Genomic DNA, 22921 nt, shown 5'->3' on the forward strand with positions numbered 1-22921 from the left:
GGTAGCATTAGTAGAGACAATATTGCTGCTTTTTTCCTCACCTAGCCATACAAAACAATTAATTACTTTCCCTAAACTACTGGGTTTTGAGTGGTTCCTCAGGGGATTACTATTTCTAATAGATATTAATGTGATGATTCGTTTTAGACTGATTTATGTAACTTCTGCTAGGCAAAATGAAGTGGTTAGATCTGCTATAAACCTCAGCTCATCCCTGTAATGTCTTCCTAATGTTTAATAAAGTTATCTTCGATAATATGAAAGTATTGCAAATTATCTGCCTCCTATTGATTAAAACATGAAATATATGAATATTACTGACCTAAGGTACCAGGGACTAGCTGTGATGGCTAAGCCTCCTAATGGGATTGAGGGGAGAAGGAAAATGATGGAGTTGCTTAAATGAGTGAACAGCTGTACAGAATACTTGTCTTGTGCAACTTCATAGTATGCGGCAGACAGCTTAAATTTTAAAGTAACAAGAAAAAATAGATAATGTTCAGTGGTGTGGTATAATATAAATAAACTTCACTTTTCATAAGGGAGAAAATCGTCTTTCTACACATGCAAATTATAACGGTAAAAAGCAAGACTTAACACAAGTCTTTTCTTTATAGGTCCGTTCCACCATCAGTGACTTCGCAGTATTTCTGACCATAGTAATCATGGTTTTGATTGACTATTTTGTAGGAGTACCTTCTCCTAAGCTTCAGGTTCCAGAGAAGTTTGAAGTAAGAAACAAAACTTTTTGAAAAACATAACTTTTAAAATTATTGCAGTTTTATAAACAGAAGAACAATCGAGTTGTATAGAAACAAAAATTTCTCTTTTTTGATTGCAATGTAGTTGATCAAGTAGTTTCTCTTTTCTGTTTTGGATGTATGTCTCATCTAACAGGAGGAAGTTGTGTTTTATTATTACTGAAAGGGAAGCATTCTTTTGTGCAAATGTACAAAATGAAGGAATTGAATGGATTTGTTTTAATCTTTTCTATATAAATGTCACGTTCACCTGTAATAGCTAAATCAATTTTTTGGTCAAAGCCATTAGGAAAAAAAACCTAAACATAGACTTAAGAGACTGATCTGTTGTTTATTGAAACTGTTTGTAGTAATAAAATCTGCATTCTATTTTAGTAGTTTAATATTCATTGTTGATGGGTTGTTTTTTGTTTTTTTTTGGTTTTTATTCAGCCCACCCGTAAAGACCGAGGATGGTTCATTGATCCTCTTGGAAGCAATCCTTGGTGGACACTCTTGATTGCTGCTCTTCCTGCTTTACTCTGCACCATTCTTATTTTCATGGATCAACAAATAACAGCTGTTATTATAAACAGGAAAGAACATAAACTGAAGGTAAAAGTAATTTTTGCTGAAGTCTAATGATGTGGAAGTCAGATTTACTGAAAATCAGACTCATTCTGCAAATTTGTGAAATTACTATCAGTTGCTAAATATAAATAGACTAATCAAGAACAAATGTAACTTGTTCAAATATAATTTGTTCTCAAAGTATTTGACTTTTGTAGTTGTAGATTGTTCACCTGCTGAGTTAGACATATGATCATAGAAATAGAAAGTTTTTCAGGTTATTTGTTTGCTTAATTTTACAGAAAGGCTGTGGTTATCATCTTGATCTGCTCATGGTTGGTATTATGTTGGGAATATGTTCTATCATGGGCTTACCGTGGTATGTTGCTGCAACTGTCCTGTCTATAAGTCATGTTAACAGCCTGAAAGTTGAATCTGAATGCTCAGCACCAGGAGAACAACCAAAGTTTTTGGGAATCCGGGAGCAGCGAGTGACAGGATTGATGATTTTTGTGCTGATGGGGATGTCAGTGTCCATGACTTCTGTGTTAAAGGTAAAAGAGTTTTCCCAAAATATTTACTTTGTGCTTTTGATGTTGTGATTTAGCATTTCATAATGCAAGAAAGTTCTATTATGTTAAGTAAGATGTACCTGGACTCATTCTCAAATTGCTTTTCTAGGAACAGATGTTAATTGAATAGAGACAATATGGAAGGATGCAAGAAAATGAAATCTGAGAAAGCTAGAAATGTAGTGAAGAAAGCAACCTTTTCCTGTCTCACGTGATTTTCTTGCCAGCTCTTTTTTAGTTTCTTGAGTTCATGTTACCTCAAAACTGTAGTTTTTATGTGAATGTGTAAAAGAGAGAAAAGGAGTGTGAAGTAGTTACTTGAGCAGAAGTAATATAGTGTAGCAGAAGGAACAGAAACATTGCTTTAAAAGGGAGAAATAACATTTTTCTCTTCTTGTTCTTCAGTTTGCTAAACTTAATTTGGTTTTTAGAATGTCAAGATTATTTTGTGCATCATCACAGTGCAATGGTGATTTTGCAGGTTGTGTTGTAGCATCACATTACACTTTAATCTCTTAATTTATATCCTTAGTGACCTTTCAATGACTCTGTTGAAAAAAAATTACTTAATTCAGTTGGATTTTGCTCAGATTTGCTAAAATTTGTTCAACTTCTACTTTGTTGTTTCAAATCCAGTAGTTAAAAGCAGAAATGAAAGAACCATCTTTTTCTTGCCAGAAATGTAGATATTGCATAACTGCTGATATTTCTAAAGAACTTTGTAAAAGTCTGTTTAAACAGAGACAGATCTCAAGTAATTTCATAAGAAACATAGCTTCTCAAATTTAGATAATGGGAAAGAATAATCCGGTAAATATGTAGCTATAGTTTAATAAGTAGTTATGTATTATAAATTTTAAATGGTTGACCATTTGTATATCTGTTAAAGAATGTAAAGGTCTGAAAAGAATAAGGCCATAGCAGTTACTAAAAAACAGTATTCAGATTTTACAATCTCTCATTAAAAACTTATCAGGAGCTCAGCTGTATAATGTGAATAATGAGAATCAAAAGCAGAAACACTGAAATAGATTTATTGTTACTCAAAAGCAAAAATTAAAAGTGCTGGTTTCTGAAGTAAAGTGTTTTAAACCCCCTTATTTTAACTTCTTTTTCTTAGAAACGAATACTTTTTGGTTTATGTGCCCAGGGTAATAGGAATGGAAATATTACTCTTTGCTGTTTAAGGAATTTTTGTTTGTTTGTTTGTTTGTTTTGTTATTGTGCAAAAGAAGGAAGGAGAACAAAACCTTGCATCTGTCAGTTGCTGTGCTTTTGTTCCATGTGTGGATTTATACTGATTTAATGCAGTAGAAAATACTATATGAAATTACAGAACTTAGAGTGAAGACACTAGCCACACACACACAGATGCAGTAGTAAATTCCTAATAATTTTATTTCAAGCTGTTTAAATAAAGGCTTTTGTTCAGTCTTAATAGTAGCAGTTTTTATTAAGATTTCATGTTGTATCTTGGCTGTCCTTTATTTGGAATCTTAATGAATGCAGGAGCAAAGAAGGCTTCATTGCAAAGGTTTGATGCAAGTGCCACTGAAATCAGTGGACAATTTTGTTATCTTAGCTTTAAATTATATAAAAATATAAAATCACACTGTACTACATTATAATGTGGCAATTTCATGAAGTTGTACAGAATACAGTAGTCTTGATACCGTTCCTATCAAATAGCAACATAAAGCAGTATACTTAGCATGAATAGAAATTTTTCTTGCAACCTAGAAAATTGAGTGGATGAGCAGTCAAGGCAGAACTACTTTTTTATTCTGGTGATAGCCTTGTTAGTGCTAGGGTTTTTTGTTGCTCAATTACATATATGCGTTCCTTTAAATAAAAGTCCTCAGATATCACTTAAGTAAAATATAAAGTAAAAAACAACTTGGTCTGTGTCTGTCATTGCTACGGACTGCTCTCTTGTGTCATGTTGATTCCACTTTTAACTGTGGGTGTTTTCTCCTCCCCAGTTTATTCCAATGCCAGTTTTGTATGGAGTCTTTCTTTACATGGGAGTATCTTCATTAAAAGGCATTCAGGTAAAGTCTGATTTTAACGAGCAGTTTGCTTTTGTTTAACACTGAATGAAAAGGAAACTGTAACACCCTGCATTATGTGAGCCACAATAAAGTTGTTCCATATTGTCTGAATAGCATGTAGGATAATTTCCTGAGTGTCATGTTCAGGTATTTGTTCTTAAAATATTATGTCTTCCCTTATCAGTTATTTTCTATTTATTCTTTCAACAGTGTAGCTAAGAAACAATTTTTCTGAAATATTCTTGAATTTTTTATTATTAGTGGGGGTGGGAGACAACCCATGCAAAACACCCCACCAGTTCTACCCCCTTGAACATTCACTGTCTTTCATTAGTATTTAATTTGGGATTATCTTACATTTCTGTAGTCGCCTAAAATTTTTTTTTTTTTCTTCTGGAGAGGCAAAAAATAATAACTGAAGAATGATTTTATTTTCCATGCAGTTTTTTGACCGTATAAAACTGTTTGGAATGCCTGCCAAACATCAGCCTGACCTGATTTACCTACGTTATGTGCCACTCTGGAAGGTCCATATCTTTACAGTTGTTCAGCTTACTTGTCTAGTTCTGTTGTGGGTGATCAAAGCCTCTGCAGCTGCTGTTGTTTTCCCTATGATGGTAAGTTTTCTGGTTTGCAAGTTAATAATTTCTGTACAGTAATTTTTTAAACAGCATGTATTATTCAGGGTCTCTTGAGAAGATGTTTGCTGCCTCTAAGAAAGAAGGGAGTGGGAAAGAAACAAAAAGCCCCTGTAGTACAAGCTATTCACTTTTGAAACAAAAGACTTCTCATTTCCTGCAAACAAGCAATTCAGTTGTGAATAGCTATTGAAAGTGCAAATAATTTACCTTTGCAGTAAGGTAACATCTAGTACTAGAAAAAAGGGCTTCAGTTACAGATTTTGAGTGTACTGAAAGTGTGTGTGCATTTTTGTTCATTTAAATAGTTCGAAATAAAGTACTTTGTCTGTGGTTCCCTTTAGGTTCTAGCATTAGTGTTCATTCGCAAGCTCATGGATTTATGTTTCACCAAAAAAGAGCTTAGCTGGCTTGATGATCTTATGCCAGAAAGTAAAAAGAAGAGAGATGATGATGAAAAGATAAAAGAGAAAGAAGTAAGTGTGAAAACAATCAAACTGAGCATGTTGTAAATTTCTAGCAAAATACCTAAAGCAATTCAAAGAATTTTATGTGACCTGAGCATATGGCCTTATATACCAGATACACATGGTGAAATTCTTCACTAATGAGATTAAATTCTTTACTAGAGGAATAGTTGCTGATGTTTAAGGAATTAAGTCACTGTTTCAATTATGCCATTACAAACTATGATTCTTATTTGATTTCTTATTATTATAATTTTCAAACAAAGAGGAAAGAAGCAGTTGTTAGCACAAAAATGTTAGGGTTTTTTGGCTTTCATCAAATAAGAAGGAAAGAAAATGGAGAGCGAGAGACAAAGGAGAGAGAAGTGGTGGAGTAGGATTTCTTTATTCTGCTTCAATTAGTCAAAAAAGTGTTCATAATATCAGGGACATTTTACTCACGTGTATTTGTGGAGCTGTCATTTAGTGCAACTGCTAGTTACTAGTAATACAATAATACAGCTTTTGGAACTTCTCCATCAAAGTCCTGCCTTGCTGTATGCCACCTAGATAAAATCCTTGTGAAGCTGGTAGGATTTAATGCAGTCTCCCATGCCTCCTGCCTTAATAAAACACTTCTAAGAGGAAAGATCATAAGATCTTTCTCCTGTATTCAACTGCAGTACCTACATGGAAGTGCCTTTTGCCCATACAGAATACCAGTCATATAACTTGAATAACTTCAGATACTGTTGTGATTTCTGCTATGTGAATAATTTTACAAACCTGTTACTTGGAATTTACAGGAAGCAGAGAGAATGTTTTCAGAAAGTGACAGTGTACACCTTGCATATGGAGAAGCAAACCTGGATTTTCCTGTAAAAACCCTGAAATACAGGTATAGAATAATGTGTTTGTTTAAAAGTTCTTTTATCTGAGCCTGTAATTTGCTTTATATTAAGTCTGTAATTTGCCTTATATATTTATATTTATCTGTGTTATATTAAGTTGGTTATGTATGAGTTGAAATCATTTTTTTCCCCAAGCTGGTAACTTAGCCATGATTAGGAAACATGAACACCTATCTCATGGTGCTACATTAGTATTTGTATATTGCATTGTTCTTTACAACTGCATCTTAATTATAAATTTACATGACCATCTTGAACAGATCAGATGACTCAGTTTCCACCAGCTGTACTAAAGGTGAAGAAGCATCCTTGGTCAGTTTTGATGGAATATTTGTGTGCTACTGTGCATGAAATGCTGAGCATTAAGCAACTAATAGCATCAGTTGAGCCATGTGTTTGCCAGCCACTTGGGATTTTCAGAAGAAATCTAAGTGTGGAATTACTTGGTTTATCTAAGCAAAGGCTAAAGTAATAATTTCTTTGGTACAAAAAAAAAAATTTTACAGGCAGCCATTTTTACTTGGAAATGATGTTTTCTGAACATAAATGTACAAATAAATTCTCTTCCAGAAAAGGAAGTACTGGAATTTCAGTAATGGAAATGCTTTCAGCTTTGGTAGGCATTTTCTCAGTTGGTGTCTCCCTTACTGGGGTTGTATTTAGCTGAGTTGTCAGGTATTCTTAGCTGTTCAACATGACTTTAAGATGTGGTAGATAAATAGGTTACAATTTTTCTTTTCCTCTCTTAATACTTAAGGGTTCCTATTTTAAAATTTTGCCTTCCTATGGATCTAGGGTAGAACCTAATACGGGGTACTACATCACTACTACTACATGTTGGGTAGTACCTAGGGTATGCCCTTATGTGAGTTGGGAACAGACAGAAATTTGGATTAGACAGATACACCTGCTGAGTGCTGTTGTCTATTCTGAGAGCAGGCTTAATCAGACTTAAGCAACTTGAATGAAAATGGTAAAGCTTTTCTAAAAAAACCCAGCATTTGAGTTACTAATTGCTCTCAAGTAGAGCTGTGACTTCATCAGCTGTGTATTTTGTATGTATTCTGCTGCTTTGTATGTCTTGTGGGGATCCCTGAGGAAAAATGGCTTTGAAAGTTTTTTCTGCCATTTGAAAAACTTAGAGATGACTTGGGGTATATTCTGAAGCTTAAATAAGTAACAGAACAGAAAGCAGACTACACCTGAGTGTTGTACATGTAACTGTGTGGAGGATAAAAGTGGAAACAGGCTTTAAAATTTATCATCTATGAAGATAAACTTATCTTCTGCAGCACTTGGGAGATGGGTGGTCTGGCAAAAGAACCTTGCAAAATATCTAATAAGGCTTTTGAGGGAAAAAAACCACATTTATCTGTCAAGATAATTGGAATTTCTAGATTTTTAAGAGTTTAAAATCTCACTTGAATTTTTGGTATTTCATTAAACTTTTTTCTTTTGCCCTTGATTATTTCCTAGAAGCCCCTTAAAGTAACTGATTAGTGAAAGCTTTTGCACAACAGTGTGATTCAATTAATTATTTCTGGGCATGCAAAATAATTTTCTGAACTTAGGCCTGGGTTACCTCTCAAGTGTTTTCAATATCTTACTGGAATCTGTGTGAAAACCTGTTTTGAAATGATGTGTAATTATGGTAGTGCTAGTGAGTTAAATTTTCAGGTTTTTGTTGAAGTATCCTTTTAAGAGATGAGCTCAACTTGTGGCTGTGTAAATATTGCAAGAAGGCACAACTGATGTAAATGATGAGTGAAAGTAAGTATAATAGTGTTGCTAGGAATTGAATACTAACCAGAAAGTATGTTTGTTCTTTAGCATTGATCCCTCAGTTGTAAACATATCAGACGAAATGGCCAAAACTGCACAGTGGAAGGCTCTTGCCATGAGTACTGAGAATGCCAAAGTAACCAGAGCTAACTTGAGGTAGCTATAATTACTCACACCTTTTCTAACTATCATCTTATGTTTAGCAGCTGTACTTGTATTTATTGAACAATATCTTTAAAAAATGTGGTTTATAAATCTGAGTTACTTGCTTCTTACTTTAGAAAAACTTGAATTTGAGCTTAATTCTTCCTCTTTACTCTGAAGTTTATCAGTTTCTACAAGGAATTGTTTTATTACTATTTTTTTAATGTATAATCTTAAATAGTAATTTTTAAATTACTATTTATTTACTTAGTACAAGCATTTATTACTCTGATGAGCTTAGGGTTTCTAAATACTAGAGTGTACATGAGCATGGTTTGATGCTGAATAATACAAATTCCCCTGAGAATACAAGGTAAGTCCAGCACTTTTGTTTTTGCTTTGTATTGCCATAGATCTGCCCTGTTTTTGTGGGTGAGTGCCTTGCTTTTCATCAACTCATTTTTAATATCTAAAAATTAAACCTGTCTCAAATACTATATTCATTGAATCTGAAATATACTTGAATGAAATACATGGACAAATCATGAGTCCTCAGTGCTGAGAACATTCCCTGTAAGCTGACACACATCTTCTATGCTGTCCAGTATCCTTTCTTCTCTGTGAGCTCCCCATCAAAGAACAAAGTCTGAATGTGATAGATCATTCTGCTATTCTGTCCTAATTTCTTCCCTGTCTGTCTGAATCTATCTAGAGAAACAAGCCAAGACATGACTGTTTGTCTCCAGAATATCCCCAGCTTCTTCAAAGGCTTATAATTTTAGGGACTGGTATCTGTGGACTGCTCATAATCCACGTAGCTATTGCTTTGTACTTTTTATGTAGGAAAGGGGAGAATGGGCATGCCTTCTTCAGAAAACTAAACCTAAGCAATTCTGTTGTCTATTGTGCGCATCTTCTATTGGTTGATCCTTTTCAGCCAGTTCTGTCAGAGAAAGACATTTGAGAGATACAAAATTGTCAGGTTTTGTATAAAATTACATCTCAGTGAAAGTGTTTACGGTGAGGAGGGAGTGTTCATACTCTGTCCAAGGCTGGAGCATTCCTACTCTGTTCATGGCTCTGTCCAAGCCATCTCAGGTACTGTTGGAAGCACTAGCAGTGACCTAGCACTTGTATACCATCTGTCTATTCACCATGTGCATTGCTCCAAACGAGGCATGGAAATATGCTGTTTTGGCTAGACAGCAGGTCAGCCAAGGGTAAAGGAGACAGAGCTTTGAGGTGTACTGTAAGAGGAAAAGCTTAAGAGGCTCACCAGTGCAGGCACCATTTCCAGTGAATGTCTAGGCTGTATTGTTTAAGCATTTTTCAAATGTTAAACACACATTTAATTAAACATTTCAAAAACTTGTATACCACATGAGTGAGACCATCAAGAAGACAGATTGAAGATACAAGAGACTGTGTGTCAGTGTACCCTCCTCATTTAATAAGTTTTGTTCTTTCATGCTAAATTCATAGAAGAAGCCCATTTGTGGATGATTCTAGTGAATTATCTGATAGCCAATGAAGGCTTGAAGAGATACATACATGTACTTCTTTTTCCAGAAGAATTAAAATGTTTAGATTTGGTGTCAGGCAGTTCTAATTTAGTACAATTTCATCTCTCACTTTCCTGTTTCCTGAGTATGCTAAGTTAGTATGGAATTATATGCAATACTAGCAAATCAGGCTTCTGATCAGTTTGCAGTGTTTTTTTGTTGTGCTTAGCCTTATATTCATTATTCCTTCTATTCATTATGTTTTGCTGTAGGACATTTCCCTTTGATTCTATAACATACCCTGCTTGAGCTTAGTACAGTAAAAAATCCATCTTGGTAGGGAACTAGCTAAAACTACAAATGGAAAGTAAAAACCACTGGTGCCAGAAACCAGCTTTTTAACAGGCAATCTGATATTGCATTAATCTTGAAAATGTTGAAAGACAGACTTCCTGAGCTCAACTCAATTGGTTGCTGGTTTTATTATTTTATATACTTTCTTTGCCTCCTCTTGAGATTCAGAGGTGTCACTACTGGTCATTCAAAAGTAATTTCCAGTAAATTACTTATTTGAGTTCTACTAAGATTTTTCTGCATAACTGTCTTCATCTGGTGGTACAGATGGACATGTAGTGCTGTAGTGAAAATGGTTCTATAGGCACTGCTATTTTTAGATTTATATTCAAATACTAGTGTACTTCAAAGGAGGCATGTCTTTTATAATTCCAGGTGACATTTGTGTGGGTTGGCATGATTTATTAAAAAAATATATTTTAAAAAAGAGAAATTTGTAATTTTTTTTTTATTGTTCTAAATTGATCCCGATTGCCTTTTCTTTCTACCTCAACCATCTATTGTAGTTTACAGAATCTGTGGAGTCCCAGCACACTTGTATCTTCTAGGAGATCCAGAACTTTTCTCTTTGCATGAATTTCTTTTTTTTTTCCTTGAAGAGCAACTCTACACATGCATCATCTCTTCTGAAACTCGCCCTCCTCTTCTGCTGTTCTATTTCATCTTATACTGATTTCCAACTACCTTGGGACATCCCTTGTTGTCCTTCAGTCAGGCACTATTCAGTGTCTGTGTCCCTGAGAGTGTCAGTTGTTCAGGTGCCAGGTGTTCAGGTTGTCTTTAGGGTCTTCTGCTTCACTTGAATGGACACTTAGACAAGTTTCTAACTGTCCTCTGCTGTTGTTGGAAGTATGTTTTCCCCTTTTGTACTGACTGAAATGTCCTCCCATCCTTGTGAACAGATGGTTTCCCTGCCCAAAAGACATACAGTAATATTGCTTGTTATGTCTTTTTGAGTACTTTTACCTAGACAGTTTTGCAGGCTGTGTTGGGGGTTGGTTTGTGTGTTTTTCAAGATGTTTTGTGTGAACAGTTTCAAATCAATAAAAGCGGCGGAATTGGATATGGTATTTATGAATGAGGTATTTGTGATTTCTCTCTTAAGTTTGTACTGTTTCTGTGAATATTATTTAACAGTTACTAAAATGTAATAGAAATGCCTCATTATAAAAACATCCTTATGTAAATACTTTCACTGTTCATTTTGAAGTATAAAACATTTGAAATTTAACCTTTCCTAAAGTGCGCCAGACTTTACATTTTCTTTTTTGTTTTCAAACAGCCCTGAAAAACCAGAAAGTGTGAAAATAGAAGTGGAAAATTCACCTGTTGTGAGATACGTGGATGCTGAAACATCTTTATAGAATGGAACCAATGGGAATTGCGTGTATTTGTGTGTGTATATATATCACTGTAGGATATTATACCATGGAAGTGTGATTTCCAGTTTAAGGAGCAACATGTATTTAATTTCTGTCATTGTTTAGGGCACTGTAGATATGCTTGCATAATGCGAAGATTTTCCCAGCAAGTAAGATGAATGGTAATCACACTTCAGCTATTTATTTTATTTGGAAATTTTATTTTCATTTTTAAATAGGAAGACTGTAATGAATGCTTTTTATTTTTCAATAATCAATATGTGCATATAAGTTACATCAGCTTTTGCTGATGATTACTGGTCCACATTGCTTAACATTTTGCAATACCTCTGTTTATAATGTGCGCTACAGAAGTTTTGTTTCCCGTGCAGGCAATTAGTACTTGTTTTTTCAGGGTATACTTTTTTTGTGGTTTCATAGAACAAATGTTCATGTGCTGTTGACAAGAACTACTGTGTTTTATGTCTCCACTCCATGCTAGTGTTTTTTGGATTCTGTCTCTCCTTCTGTACAGGAGTGGCTTAGAGCCTAAGTCAGGTAGTTAGTTAAGCCTTAAAATGTATCTAAATACCCTGGTGTGCTGCTTTCTTTGTTGTTTTTTTTTTTTTTTAATTCTTCTGAGTTTTCATTATTGTCCAGTAGCAGTATGAGTGCAGTAATGGTAGTTACAGTCCCAAGTCAGTATTTGCCATTCTGGACACTCCATGTTTACACAATATAAATTGGATTTACAGGCAGCAATTGGTCTATAGGAAATTATAAGTACTTACCACATCAGTACTATTGAATTCTTTTCTTCCTGTTTTTGCTTACCTTTTAACCCATAGACTTTCAGTGTCTGATTTATTCAGCTTTAAGATTTTAGAGTATTTCATATCTTCATCAAATATACTTCTTGATTAATAAATTTTTAAATTTACTGTGTATTTGATTAAGTTAGATGTAGCTCAGTTCTGGAATAGGTTTATGATCAGTATTATTTTATGGATTACTAATTGTTCGTGGTATTTGTATGTACAGTTCTGATCCTCTCCATTGTAAAGGGCATATATGGTAACACACCAACTTATTTTTAAACACATTATTTATTTTAATTAGTATAAATTTCTATCATGTAAGATGAATTGAAAAAATAAATATTCATTTATTAAAATAAGTGGGATTTTTTGGGGACTCCACTGATAAAGATGCAGTCAGTGCATTTATTGTACTTACATTTTCAAGTTCTAGTGTTGAGCATTATAATATTTGAAATAATGAGAATTTTATATATAAATGAAAATCTTGATCACTTACTGTGCAGTTTCCATTCTTAATATTTTTTTGCCTTATGCCTTAGCTTTTTTGGCTTTAATTTCCAACATTATCTCTTTACATTCTGAATTGCCACTAGCCCTTTCTGGATGCATTACAATGGCTTTAATTAGAATCTGTGCTCATTTAATACTAGAAGATGCTGTTTGCTTAATTCTGCTTTTGGCAGAGTTGGGAGTTTTACCATGGACCAAGTGATAAAATTCTCAACAATTGCAAAAGGAGCTGATTCTGGAGGAGGGCAGACTTTATCTGAAAATACTACTTGAGGTGGAATTTTGGTGCTCTTCAGCCAAGTGTCACCTGTAGAGAAGGTAATTGTATATTACAAAAATAAAGCAATCAGTGGGAATAAATAGAAACATTTAAAAATAGTATTTACGTTACATGGACTGTTGCTGTTCCCTTTAAATGTAATACAATTATTTAACCTTTTGGTTTCCTTTTTTTCATTTAACTGAATTCTGAGAAGACAGTTAAAAGAAAGGACATCATAGTGTACAGCAATATGAATAATGGTATCCAAACTGTCATAACAGGCTCGGGTCAGCGGCTAAGCCAGAGAGGTCTGCATTACCAGTTTGACCAATACTGTGTAGTGACCTGCATTCTTAGATAGTCGTGTAGCTTGTGCCTTAGTTTGACTTTGTGCTCTTTCAGAAAACAGCCCATGGTTTCCCTCTGATCAAACTGAGATAACAACAAAACTACAGCAGATGGTTTCTCCAGATTTTCTACATTTAAAAAAACCTCCAACAACACCCATCTGCACGTCAGTATTTGACTACTAAGTACCTCTTCCTCTGAATCAAGGACGGAAGAGAAATTTTGAGCATTCATGTAGTATCATCCACAATACAGTACTTCTGTCCTCCCAATAGTATTTTATGCTTCCTGTTCTGAGTCCTGCAATGGTTTCCAAAGACCCAAAAAATTTACTAGAAGCCTCTTGGATTTAGAACTCTTTAAACTGGAAATCAGGGTTCCATGGTGCTGCACACTTGGTATTTGATTTCTACTTCAGAAGGGTTACGTTTTGGTTAATATTACAGGAAGTGGGTATATTTTGAGTAATGTTGAAAAGAAACAAAACCAAAGCCCCACAAGTCTAATCACAGTATTTATTTTAATTGTGTAGATATTTTAATCAGTGCCAGAAATACCATGACTTGGCAAACTAGTTTACAATGACCTTTAGTTCCAGGGTTCTTGGGCAATAGTTATACTTGCACTTTCTTCCCATATGAACAGGAGAAGACATGGTATTAAGTGCGTAAATCCCTGTTGCTATTGTATGGTTAAGTGATTGACTGCTCATTTTACACCTTCTCTGCTTTAAAATCACACATAGTATTAAAGTAAAACAGCTAAGGATGTAGTTTATTGTATGGAGATATATGTTTTGCCTTAATGGATGCAAAAGAGCAGTGACAAATGCTGTGCACTGATTTTTATTTTTTTTTCATAGGGCTTAAGCCCTGTAAAACTACGCCAATGGATTTCCATTCCAACATCTAGAGGAAAAATAAACAGCCCTGCACTTTTTATAGATGCCTTGGTTTCCTGGAATGGAGCTTAGTGCTACTGTGTACCTGGCTGCAGAGCCACCTCAGGAAGTCCCTCTTTTTTTTTCCCCCCCCTTCTTTTTCCTTTTTTTTTTTTTTTTCCTAATTTATTTATAAATATTAATGTTTACATGAAATTTAGGTCTTAATTTTGACCACTCCATTTAAATATAATCTAAAATGTATCACTTAAAATGCAGTTTTGTGTTTAAATTATATTATAAAAAACTCTTTACCGTTTTCGTATGCATTACAGTGACATGTTTTACATTCTGTTTACATATGCCCAAGTAAACAACAATTTTCTCGTAGATGAACTTTGCAGCTCTGACATATTTTATACAATTGTTCCGCAAAATGTTCCAAATTGCCAAGTTTGTCATCTTAAAACCTGTCAGGGTAGAACTTGGTGCCCTAATGACTTTGGGATCTTTTTCAACCAAGTATCTTTGCCATTTTTTCTTTGTTTAATGCAAGTTCTCCCATAAATTATCATTTGCTTCATCTGCATCTCTGTCTTTATACGGCCACTTCCTAATTCATGCCCTTTGCAAAGGCAGGTTTGACAGGCTGTAAAATATTTCTGTACCAAATGGGTCACGTTGCAGAGCCTGTGCTGCTCTAAAGGGTTTGTCTTGTACATAGGTTCTGTAAATCATAAAGTGAATGGTTCATGCTCTCAGTTCACAAATGTAATCTGTCAGGCGAGCACCACAGCAGCTTAGTTGTCTTTTTGCTTTCTTATGATTAGTAATGTTTTAATTATTCATCTAGGACAAAATTATCAAGTACAATGAAATGTGGGAAATACTTTGTTTATACCAACAGTAATTTATTTTATGGCAAATTTTAAGACTATAGATGCACACAGCTTTGAGTCAGCATAAGTGTAGTGCTATAAATAAAGCAAATTGCTCCACGAGTTTGTGAATTTTATTTTATAATGTTTTTAGTGAAAACTCATAGGACTTTGTAGTTGGCATTGAACTTTGCCTAAAGACACTTTCATATTGCATTTAGTATCTGTTGACATTTATTTGGAATAATGAATGAGTTTGAAAATCAATACTTTTCTAAATGACTTTATTGGAAAGACACATCATTTCTAGTAATTTCCTTTCTATTGTTGCTGATGCTCCTTTGCAAAGGTGTCTTCCAGGTTCAGTTTTTGCAGCTGAACTATGGTTTTGATTTTAATATTCTTTATTTGAAATGTGATTACATACTGTATGGTTCGAATTTTTTATGACTGCTTTTCTAATTACAGTGACATTTTCTTACTTCATAAACAAATCCAAAGCAAATGAAAACATTATTCCAACTTTAGAATCAATATTCAGTTGATACAGAAAACAACTCTCAGACTTGTCTCTAATGTGATTCAGCCTTTGTGTTGTTTTAATTACTGTTAGAATAAAGCTATCTTTTGTAACGTTTCAGAAAGTTGGTAAAAGCAATAAACAATCTCTGGACTCCCTTCGGGCCGCTGCTGTTTTCATTGCCCCGGGCCCGGGCGCTGCTGGGGCGGGCCGGGCCGGGGCTCCCCCGTGCCCATGGCAACGACGCCGGGCGGAAGCGGTGCCAGGGAGCCGCGGCACCGCGCAGCACGGCGGCTCGCCATTGGCCGGCGGGCCAAGAAGAGGGGAGGTGATTGGCTGAGGGGCCCGTCCCGGCCGAGGGAGCGTCGCTGTAGCCGGGCCGCGGAGGGGGCGGGAAGGCGGGGACGCGCCGTGGGGACGGGCGAGTGCCGGCAGGGAAGGGGAAGGGACGGCGGGGCCGTGTCCTCATCCTCCTCGCGTTCCTCTGATGACGTGCGCCACTGCCCCGCTCCTTCAGCTTTCAGCAGGCGCTGAACAGTCTCGTCATTCCCGGAGGCTCTAAGGAATGGCCGTGTAATTCCGTATAAAGGTCCGCTTGGTACCGAGAGTGGAGGGGTGAACTCAAAGAGCTAGTGTTAATCTGGAGCTGATACTGAAATTGAACTGAGCTGCTGACTAGACCCAGAAATCCTCTATTGTTTTATCTTTTTTTCTTCTTACGTATATGAGCTGCTGTTTAACGAGATGGATTTAGGCAAACTCGGCAGGGGAAAGTTACGCTCTGGAAATCAACCAAGAGACTGATATTTGGTGGATCCAGCAATCTGAGAATAGGCCTGGCCATTTATGGAATGAGGGTGGTACACAGGGAAAACAAACAAACAAAAAAACCCAAAAGACAAACAATGCCAAAACAAAGCAGCAGTGATCCCTAACCTTACCCTTGTTAACCTTTAGAGGATCACCGAAGAAAGATAGAGACACACATTTATGCATGTGGAAGTTTTTGTGTATAGCAAACACATAGATTTCCATGTTGATTCATTTAATAAAATTAAATAAATATTCTTCAAACGTTGTTTGTGTGGGTTCTTCAATACAATTTCCTAGCTACAGGCTATCCCTGATGAGGATCTGTTATGACTGCCATGCTCTTTGAGAACAAGAGGGGAAGCCAGCCAGACGTCCCTTTCTTCCCCACCAGACTGCATAACGAAAAGTATCTTTTGAGAGTTTTTCATCACCTTTGATGCTTCCTTTGCCATCATTTTGATCATGTTTGAAATCCCTTTCTGTTTTGACAATAATGTATTTGTAATTGCTCTTATAGGGAGTGAAGTTTCACCTGACCTTCGTCTGACCCAGCTTATGGTATTAGACAGGGTATTAAGATACATTCCTATCCAGCAACAGCATCAAAAGTCTTATTAAAGCCACCATATCTACTGCTTCTTTATCTACCTTAAGCCTGTTATCCTGTGTATGATTAGACAGTGGAATTCAGCCACTATAGTGATTAAGAAAGGAGTTCAAGGGAAAATCTAGAAACCAGTTGGCTTACAAATGAAGCATATCCACTAGTTATTGCTAATAAATATAAGGAATGTGAGACATCTTTGTGTTGAAGAGACCATTACATTACACTGTGGTCTTGAGGGTAGATTCATCCTCCAACACTTCTTTGTGGTTTTGTTTGTTTTGGGGCATGTTTTTACCTTCTGAAGCTTATGTGCTTATGTCATCTGGGACAGATACTAGACTGAGCCACAGATCAAGTCTGGGGTAATTCCTTTGTCTCCTGTTTCTCATCATGTGGATTCTTTCATTTCTGACAGGGTTCTTGGAGCATTTCTTGTCCCATCCTGCATTCCAGTGCTGTCAGAATGCATCTCTCTTCCTATGTAATTAAATCAACATAACTAATTAAATGTAATTATCCCCAGTTAAAATGAATGCATTACTATTGCTCTAATTTCATTGTCTTAAATGGAATTAAGTGAGACTGTGCTTTGAAGACATTTTTCTTTCAATGTGTCTCTGTTCTTTTAAAAGAGTTGTCAGTTTTTATCTGGCACAACTAATGAGTGTTGTGTGTTGTGTTTCTTACACATTCCTCATGGCTGGTGTCATAGCAGGGGGATAGTTATGAGGACAGTGAATAGCCTGGCTCCATGGAATCCATGGAAATTTCTGCTGGCACGAGTAAAAAACATGGGGTGGGAACTTAGTGACTCAAAGAAAGTCAAATAACTGGAGGTAAGGAAATATTAATGTCTTTTTTTTCTCAAGTTTCTAGCTGATAGAAGGAAAATGGAGTTGTTTCTGTTTGTCTACCCCTCACTCAAGGTGCTAATATACCTACCTCATTTAATGACTGACTACTTCTCTGTTCTTCTCCCTGAATTTACACCTGAGCATTCCTGTCCTGTCAGCAGGGGCACTCTTCAGGCCACTGTAACAGTGACCTAAATTGGTAGGAAGGTAACAATATAAACAGAGTGTATTGTTTTCTGTATGTTTAGCTCTCTAAATTTGCTCAGGTTTGGGTCAGATCAGCTGAAGAAGTAGAGAAGAATTGCTGATGGAAGGGGAAGGGAAGAGATGGGAAAAGCCATTTTCACTGGCAGCTGGTTGTTGATTAGACTAATTAATTATTAGTCTAATCTCTGTAGTAAGGTGAAGGGCGTAACATTCTAAGCTGCATGGATAAATCCTCCTTTCTGCATGTTGTCCCTGCCCTTGTACAGTAGAAGTACTTTGGAGACCGGGCAATCAGGGCTAAAGTAGGAGAGATTATTTGTAACCTGAATCTGGTTTCCCAATCCAGTGAGCTGTGCATCTGGGATAATGCTGGGCTGACAGACTAAAGAGGTCAGTGCAGGGTCAGTTTGTGGCCAGAGCTGGCCTCTTTCTTGAAGGACTTCCTGACCTGTGGTGACTTGTTGGCCTCTAGGAAACAGAGAGGTAACCTCAGGATGAACCTTCAGAGCTGGGTGAGTACTGTATCCTTGAGTGACCAGCGTCCCTTTGGTCTCAGCAGCAGCGAAGGGAATGTGGCTTGATGTTTATGAAGTTCAATTTTGCGCAGGGACTTTTAGATCTGTAATGGCAACAAATATTTGTCACCTGTTATTCTATTTCTTCTTTACCAAGGTAACATCAGAATTGGAATGGCAGCCCTAAAGTCAGGTTGGTTGACAGTTGTAAAATGTTCTAAATAATCACAAAGACCTAACGGTTCTGGATTAAATCATAGCCATACTGGGAATCCTGCTGTTTGGGATTTGGAGAGTTAATCCAAGGATTTCACAGGATTCTAAAAATTTTAGGTTTAACTGTGCTCATGAACAAGTTATTTGTGTGTGGTTTGGTTCTTCTTGTTGAAACCTGTGCACACATACTCATGGTCAAATAGACACTTTGTGAGTTTCACAGTATTTCCTACTGTGCAAATGTGAGGTGCTTATTGCATTGTGTCATGCCTCAGTAATATTCCAAATGGACAGGGTACTGGGAAGATGATATAAGAATATCACTGAAATAATACATGGAAATTCTTACTCCTGAGGATTCTTAATGCTTAGCAATGTACATGGCTTCTCTTAACTTCTAATGTACTTGAAGCAAAGGACATAAATGCTTTGAGCAAACTGCAATCAGTTTAGTCTGAACTCAGTAGTTTTGTCTACTGAGTGGTAAAACATCCTATTTATATTCATTCCCTGGTAATAACTGGTGCCACAGAAGCGTTCTGGGGTGTTTTTTAATAACCTTTTGAACAGATTCATGGAAGAGACCAGAGAAGTTTCTTGTGGATCCAGATCAATGATTCCCTGTGCTAGGATAAAGGCTTGTTTAAAAGACTAGACATGGAATAACTGGGCTTACAGGCCACTTCCGAGAGGGATTTATTACAGTGCATGAGTTCATACTGGCAACAGTTGCATTTTGGGTAGTTCTGTGATGTGAGATTGTATAACTGTGGAAAAATGACTCTGATGTTCATTTGGGAAGGAACAGCTTCTACTAGTTTACAATGTTTTTGTTTCATGACCAGTTTTCTTCTTTGCCTTTATGAGGAGGAGAAATAAAAATCAGTAGCTGAGGAATTCTACACTGCATGGCAAGAAAAAGAGACCATCAGATTTGATACAGAAAATCCCATTAATGACACACCAAAGGGAACATCCAAACAGTCCATGTTTAGTGAACAGTAAAATAGATAGAAAGGATCAGACAGTGGTATTATATCCTTGGTTTATAAATTGAAAGTGCTCTACTAATATGCTGCATGTATGTAATTCTCTAGGACAATTCAACAGCCCCAGCCTGTGCCTGGCCATTCTTTTTTTTTTTTTTTTTTTTTTTTTCCACTCAGAGAAGGATCTATATAAATATAATTGCTTTTGTTGCAGCAAGAGAGTCCTGTTGAATAGCTTCTTTGCATGTCTTTCTGTATTTTTCTAGGGCTTTAGAAGATTTTCAGTGAACAGGTGTTGTGTACTGTGAAAGTGACTAGGTTAGGGCATTTGTGGGAAGTCAAGGGATTTAGTGTGTCATAATGACCCTGATGAAGCCATGCCATATGGATTTGCTCATCTGCGGAAAGAAGCTGTGTCCCACTGCAAGTGAAGCAGGTAGGTTTGGTATAAGACCTTCAGAAGGCCTAGATTCTAAACTGATGGAAATTTCTGTTATTCTTTGGCAGACTGTGTGATCATAGATCCATGGAATGGTTTGGATTGGAAGAGACCTTAAGATCATCAGCTTCCAAGTCTCTGCCATGGCAGAGGCACCTGTTACTATATACCAGGTTGATCACAGCCCCATCCAACCTGACCTGGGACACTTCCAGGGATGTCCTCAACTTCTCTGGGCAACCTTTTCCAGTACCTCATCACCCTCACAGTAAAGAATTTCCTCCTGATATCTAATCTAAACCTGACTTCATTTAGTGTAAAGTCATCATCCCCTTCTCCTAACACCACATACACATGTAAAAAGGCCCTCTCCAACTCTTTTGTAGACCCCTTTAGGTAGTGGGCTGCTTCTGGATATCTCCCTTGGAGCCTTCTTTTCTCCAGGCCAAATACTCTCAGTTTCTCTCAGCACAGGGGAGGTGCTCCAGCCCTCTGATCCTCTTTGTAGCCCTCTGGACTCACTCCAACAGGTCCCTGTTCTTCTGATGGGAGCCCCAGAGCTGCATGCAGTAGTCCAGGTGGGGTCTCAGGAGAGTCAAGTAGAGGGGGAGAATCACGTCTCTCAACTCACTGTATGCATCTCATTTTTTTGTCAGATGCCTCCTTTTCTACCCTTCATTTGACTTGTTTATTTGGGTGATATAACTATTAAATTCTCTGTTGTCTGGACAACAGCTTGTTTTTGACAACCTTGATGTTAGCCTGTAAGCATTGCTGTAACATATGCAGCCAATTTACAGAGAAGTAATGGCAAGAAGGTAAAAGAAGAGGAAAAAATCTTAATGCAAAAATACACGAAAGAGCAAGACACCATTGTCTATGCATGTGTTGGAAAACCAAGGTTTCTGTATGTTAAGTTAAAAGTTTTCTTATTAATATCTGGAATTTCAAAGGATATCCTGATATAATGTCCAAGGCTTCATGTTGAGAAAATGACAAATCTATTTTTTTTCCTAAAAGCAGTATCAGTTGATTCTGTAAGTAAACACGTTCCTTTTGCTGCAGTGGTATAATTCTTTGTATCTACTTTGCTTTTAAGGAAAAGAGTTTTTAACTCCATGATAATACTGATACACAATGCCTGATCAGGACAAAAAGTTGAAGAGCACAGAAAAAGCAGTAGAAAAAAAAGCCTCCTGGGATCTCTATGAGGTATGGTATCTAACATTTTACTTTGAACTTCAGCAGGACTTGTGTGGAATTTACACTGTCTGCCAAAGCAGAATGCTTCAATTTGAAGTGCAGTATAAACATGACAACTGTTACTCTGGTCACAAAGTTTATTTACACCTTTGTTGATTTAAGGCATTCTGGAGAAGCTGTAAATTCTTCTGTATGTAAAATGTGGACACCAGGCAACACTAGAAAACTTTATTTTCTGTCAGTAGCATTGTTGCTTATTGACTTTCTTTACACTTATGGAAATACTTTTATGTAACCATTAACACATGCTGTTGTGGTTTTTTTTCCCAGTGATTATTGTGATCTAAAAAGGTTTCAGTCTCTCTTAAGTGTTCAGTCAAGGAACCAACAGGTATTTTTCAATAACTGTTATTAAATGTGCTTTAGAATTATAATTAATGGTTATTATGGTTTCTGGCATGTGTTTAGAACATTGTGTACTATAATGACTAAAGCATGTTAGCAAAATCTTGGGTAGTGGATGTCTTCCTTCTTGTCTCTTTCTCTTTTTTCTTGGCAACATCAGACCTGTGTGGGACAAATCACATTTAGAATGGGTAAAAGAGTGAAACTTCCCATTCTACTATACCATATTTTTTTATTTTAATAGGAAAATTCTTTATTTTGTATCTTGAGCAAGTTTCATCAGCTATTGTTGCATATATTAAAGTAGCCTAGCAAATTGTTTTTCCTCTGTGCTCTTTCTCAATGTCACACAAAGGTAGACTTAAAGATGTGTGAGTAACAGCATGGGGGAGAGTAGTAAAGAATATAAAATAAGATCAGCATTTTAACCATAAACAATTTGTCTTTGAAGAACAACACTTCAACTAAAAATATCCAGGGCTTAAATACCAACTTACAGGAGAAAGTCAAATCTCCTTCACCTCAACTCACTTAGTGAAGCTTGTATTTGCCATTTGAAGCAAAGAAAACCAATAGATGATGATGGGTGTGTCTTTGGAATCACAGAACATTTTCTCCCTTTCAATTCTGTAAAAAGATATGACAAAATAACTAAAGCATTCATCCATGTGAGGTAGGAGTTATGCACTTTCTACCTGGTTAGAGGCCTGGAATTGCTTCTGAGCAGAAAGCTGAAACGTGAGTTGTACAGCCTGAAAGAATGTGAAGGCTGTGCAATTGTGGAATTGAGAGAGGTAAGAAACACAGATAATGAGCATATGTTGCAGATTTTGTTGGGCTTTGCTATCATAAATTTAAAAAGGCACCATTCTTCACCTTTTACTTAGCTCTCCGTACTTGTTTTTCAGTCTTGCTTTGCATCAGGTTTCTACCATGTCAGTTTTGTTTTCCACAGGAGGTATGTGTTTACTATAATAGCAAATTTTAGGTCCAAAGTGCAAGTCAGAGCGTGAGAAAAGGTACTTTTGCGTGATAATATTCTCAGAAAACTTAAAATGCAGTGTTTGCCTCATGACTACTATCTATTCCTTCCTTAGCTTCCAGCTATATACATTGAATGTGGTCAAACCAGTGTGACAAGAACTTGGCAAAATGTCAAAAGCAGTGAACAGAAGTCTAATGGTCAATGGCAAGAATCAACAGAAGCTGTTGAGCTTGAAAAATTCAGGTAAAAATAATTAAAAGCTGATGATGACACTCATATCCATGAATATGAGATACCTTTATGTATCTAAGGGTATCACCTTGTTGAGGTATCGAAGGCATTTGTATTTTTATGTATGTCTGTTACTTGTACTTTTCCTGTTAATCCAGTATTTGAGA

General features: G+C 36.3%; 2 protein-coding genes across 2 annotated transcripts in view; both read left to right on the forward strand.

The window, feature by feature from the left end:
• SLC4A7 (solute carrier family 4 member 7) overlaps positions 1-15448 on the forward strand; it is a 93747-nt gene extending 78299 nt beyond the window's left edge. The window contains exons 18-27 of the mRNA XM_077787040.1: positions 618-731; positions 1194-1355; positions 1613-1864; positions 3865-3933; positions 4377-4550; positions 4916-5047; positions 5824-5915; positions 7759-7866; positions 10993-11253; positions 12576-15448. Coding sequence (XP_077643166.1) covers positions 618-731; positions 1194-1355; positions 1613-1864; positions 3865-3933; positions 4377-4550; positions 4916-5047; positions 5824-5915; positions 7759-7866; positions 10993-11074 — 1185 coding nt within the window. The 3' untranslated portion in view covers positions 11075-11253; positions 12576-15448. The remainder of the gene's footprint in view (positions 1-617; positions 732-1193; positions 1356-1612; positions 1865-3864; positions 3934-4376; positions 4551-4915; positions 5048-5823; positions 5916-7758; positions 7867-10992; positions 11254-12575) is intronic.
• Positions 15449-21067: 5619 nt separating this feature from the next.
• NEK10 (NIMA related kinase 10) overlaps positions 21068-22921 on the forward strand; it is an 86474-nt gene continuing 84620 nt past the window's right edge. The window contains 4 exon segments of the mRNA XM_077782206.1: positions 21068-21115; positions 21117-21142; positions 21464-21524; positions 22636-22766. Of these exon segments, the coding sequence (XP_077638332.1) occupies positions 21068-21115; positions 21117-21142; positions 21464-21524; positions 22636-22766 (266 nt within the window).

Source organism: Lonchura striata, chromosome 1, assembly GCF_046129695.1.
Source record: "Lonchura striata isolate bLonStr1 chromosome 1, bLonStr1.mat, whole genome shotgun sequence".
NCBI classification, from domain to species: Eukaryota; Metazoa; Chordata; class Aves; order Passeriformes; family Estrildidae; genus Lonchura; species Lonchura striata.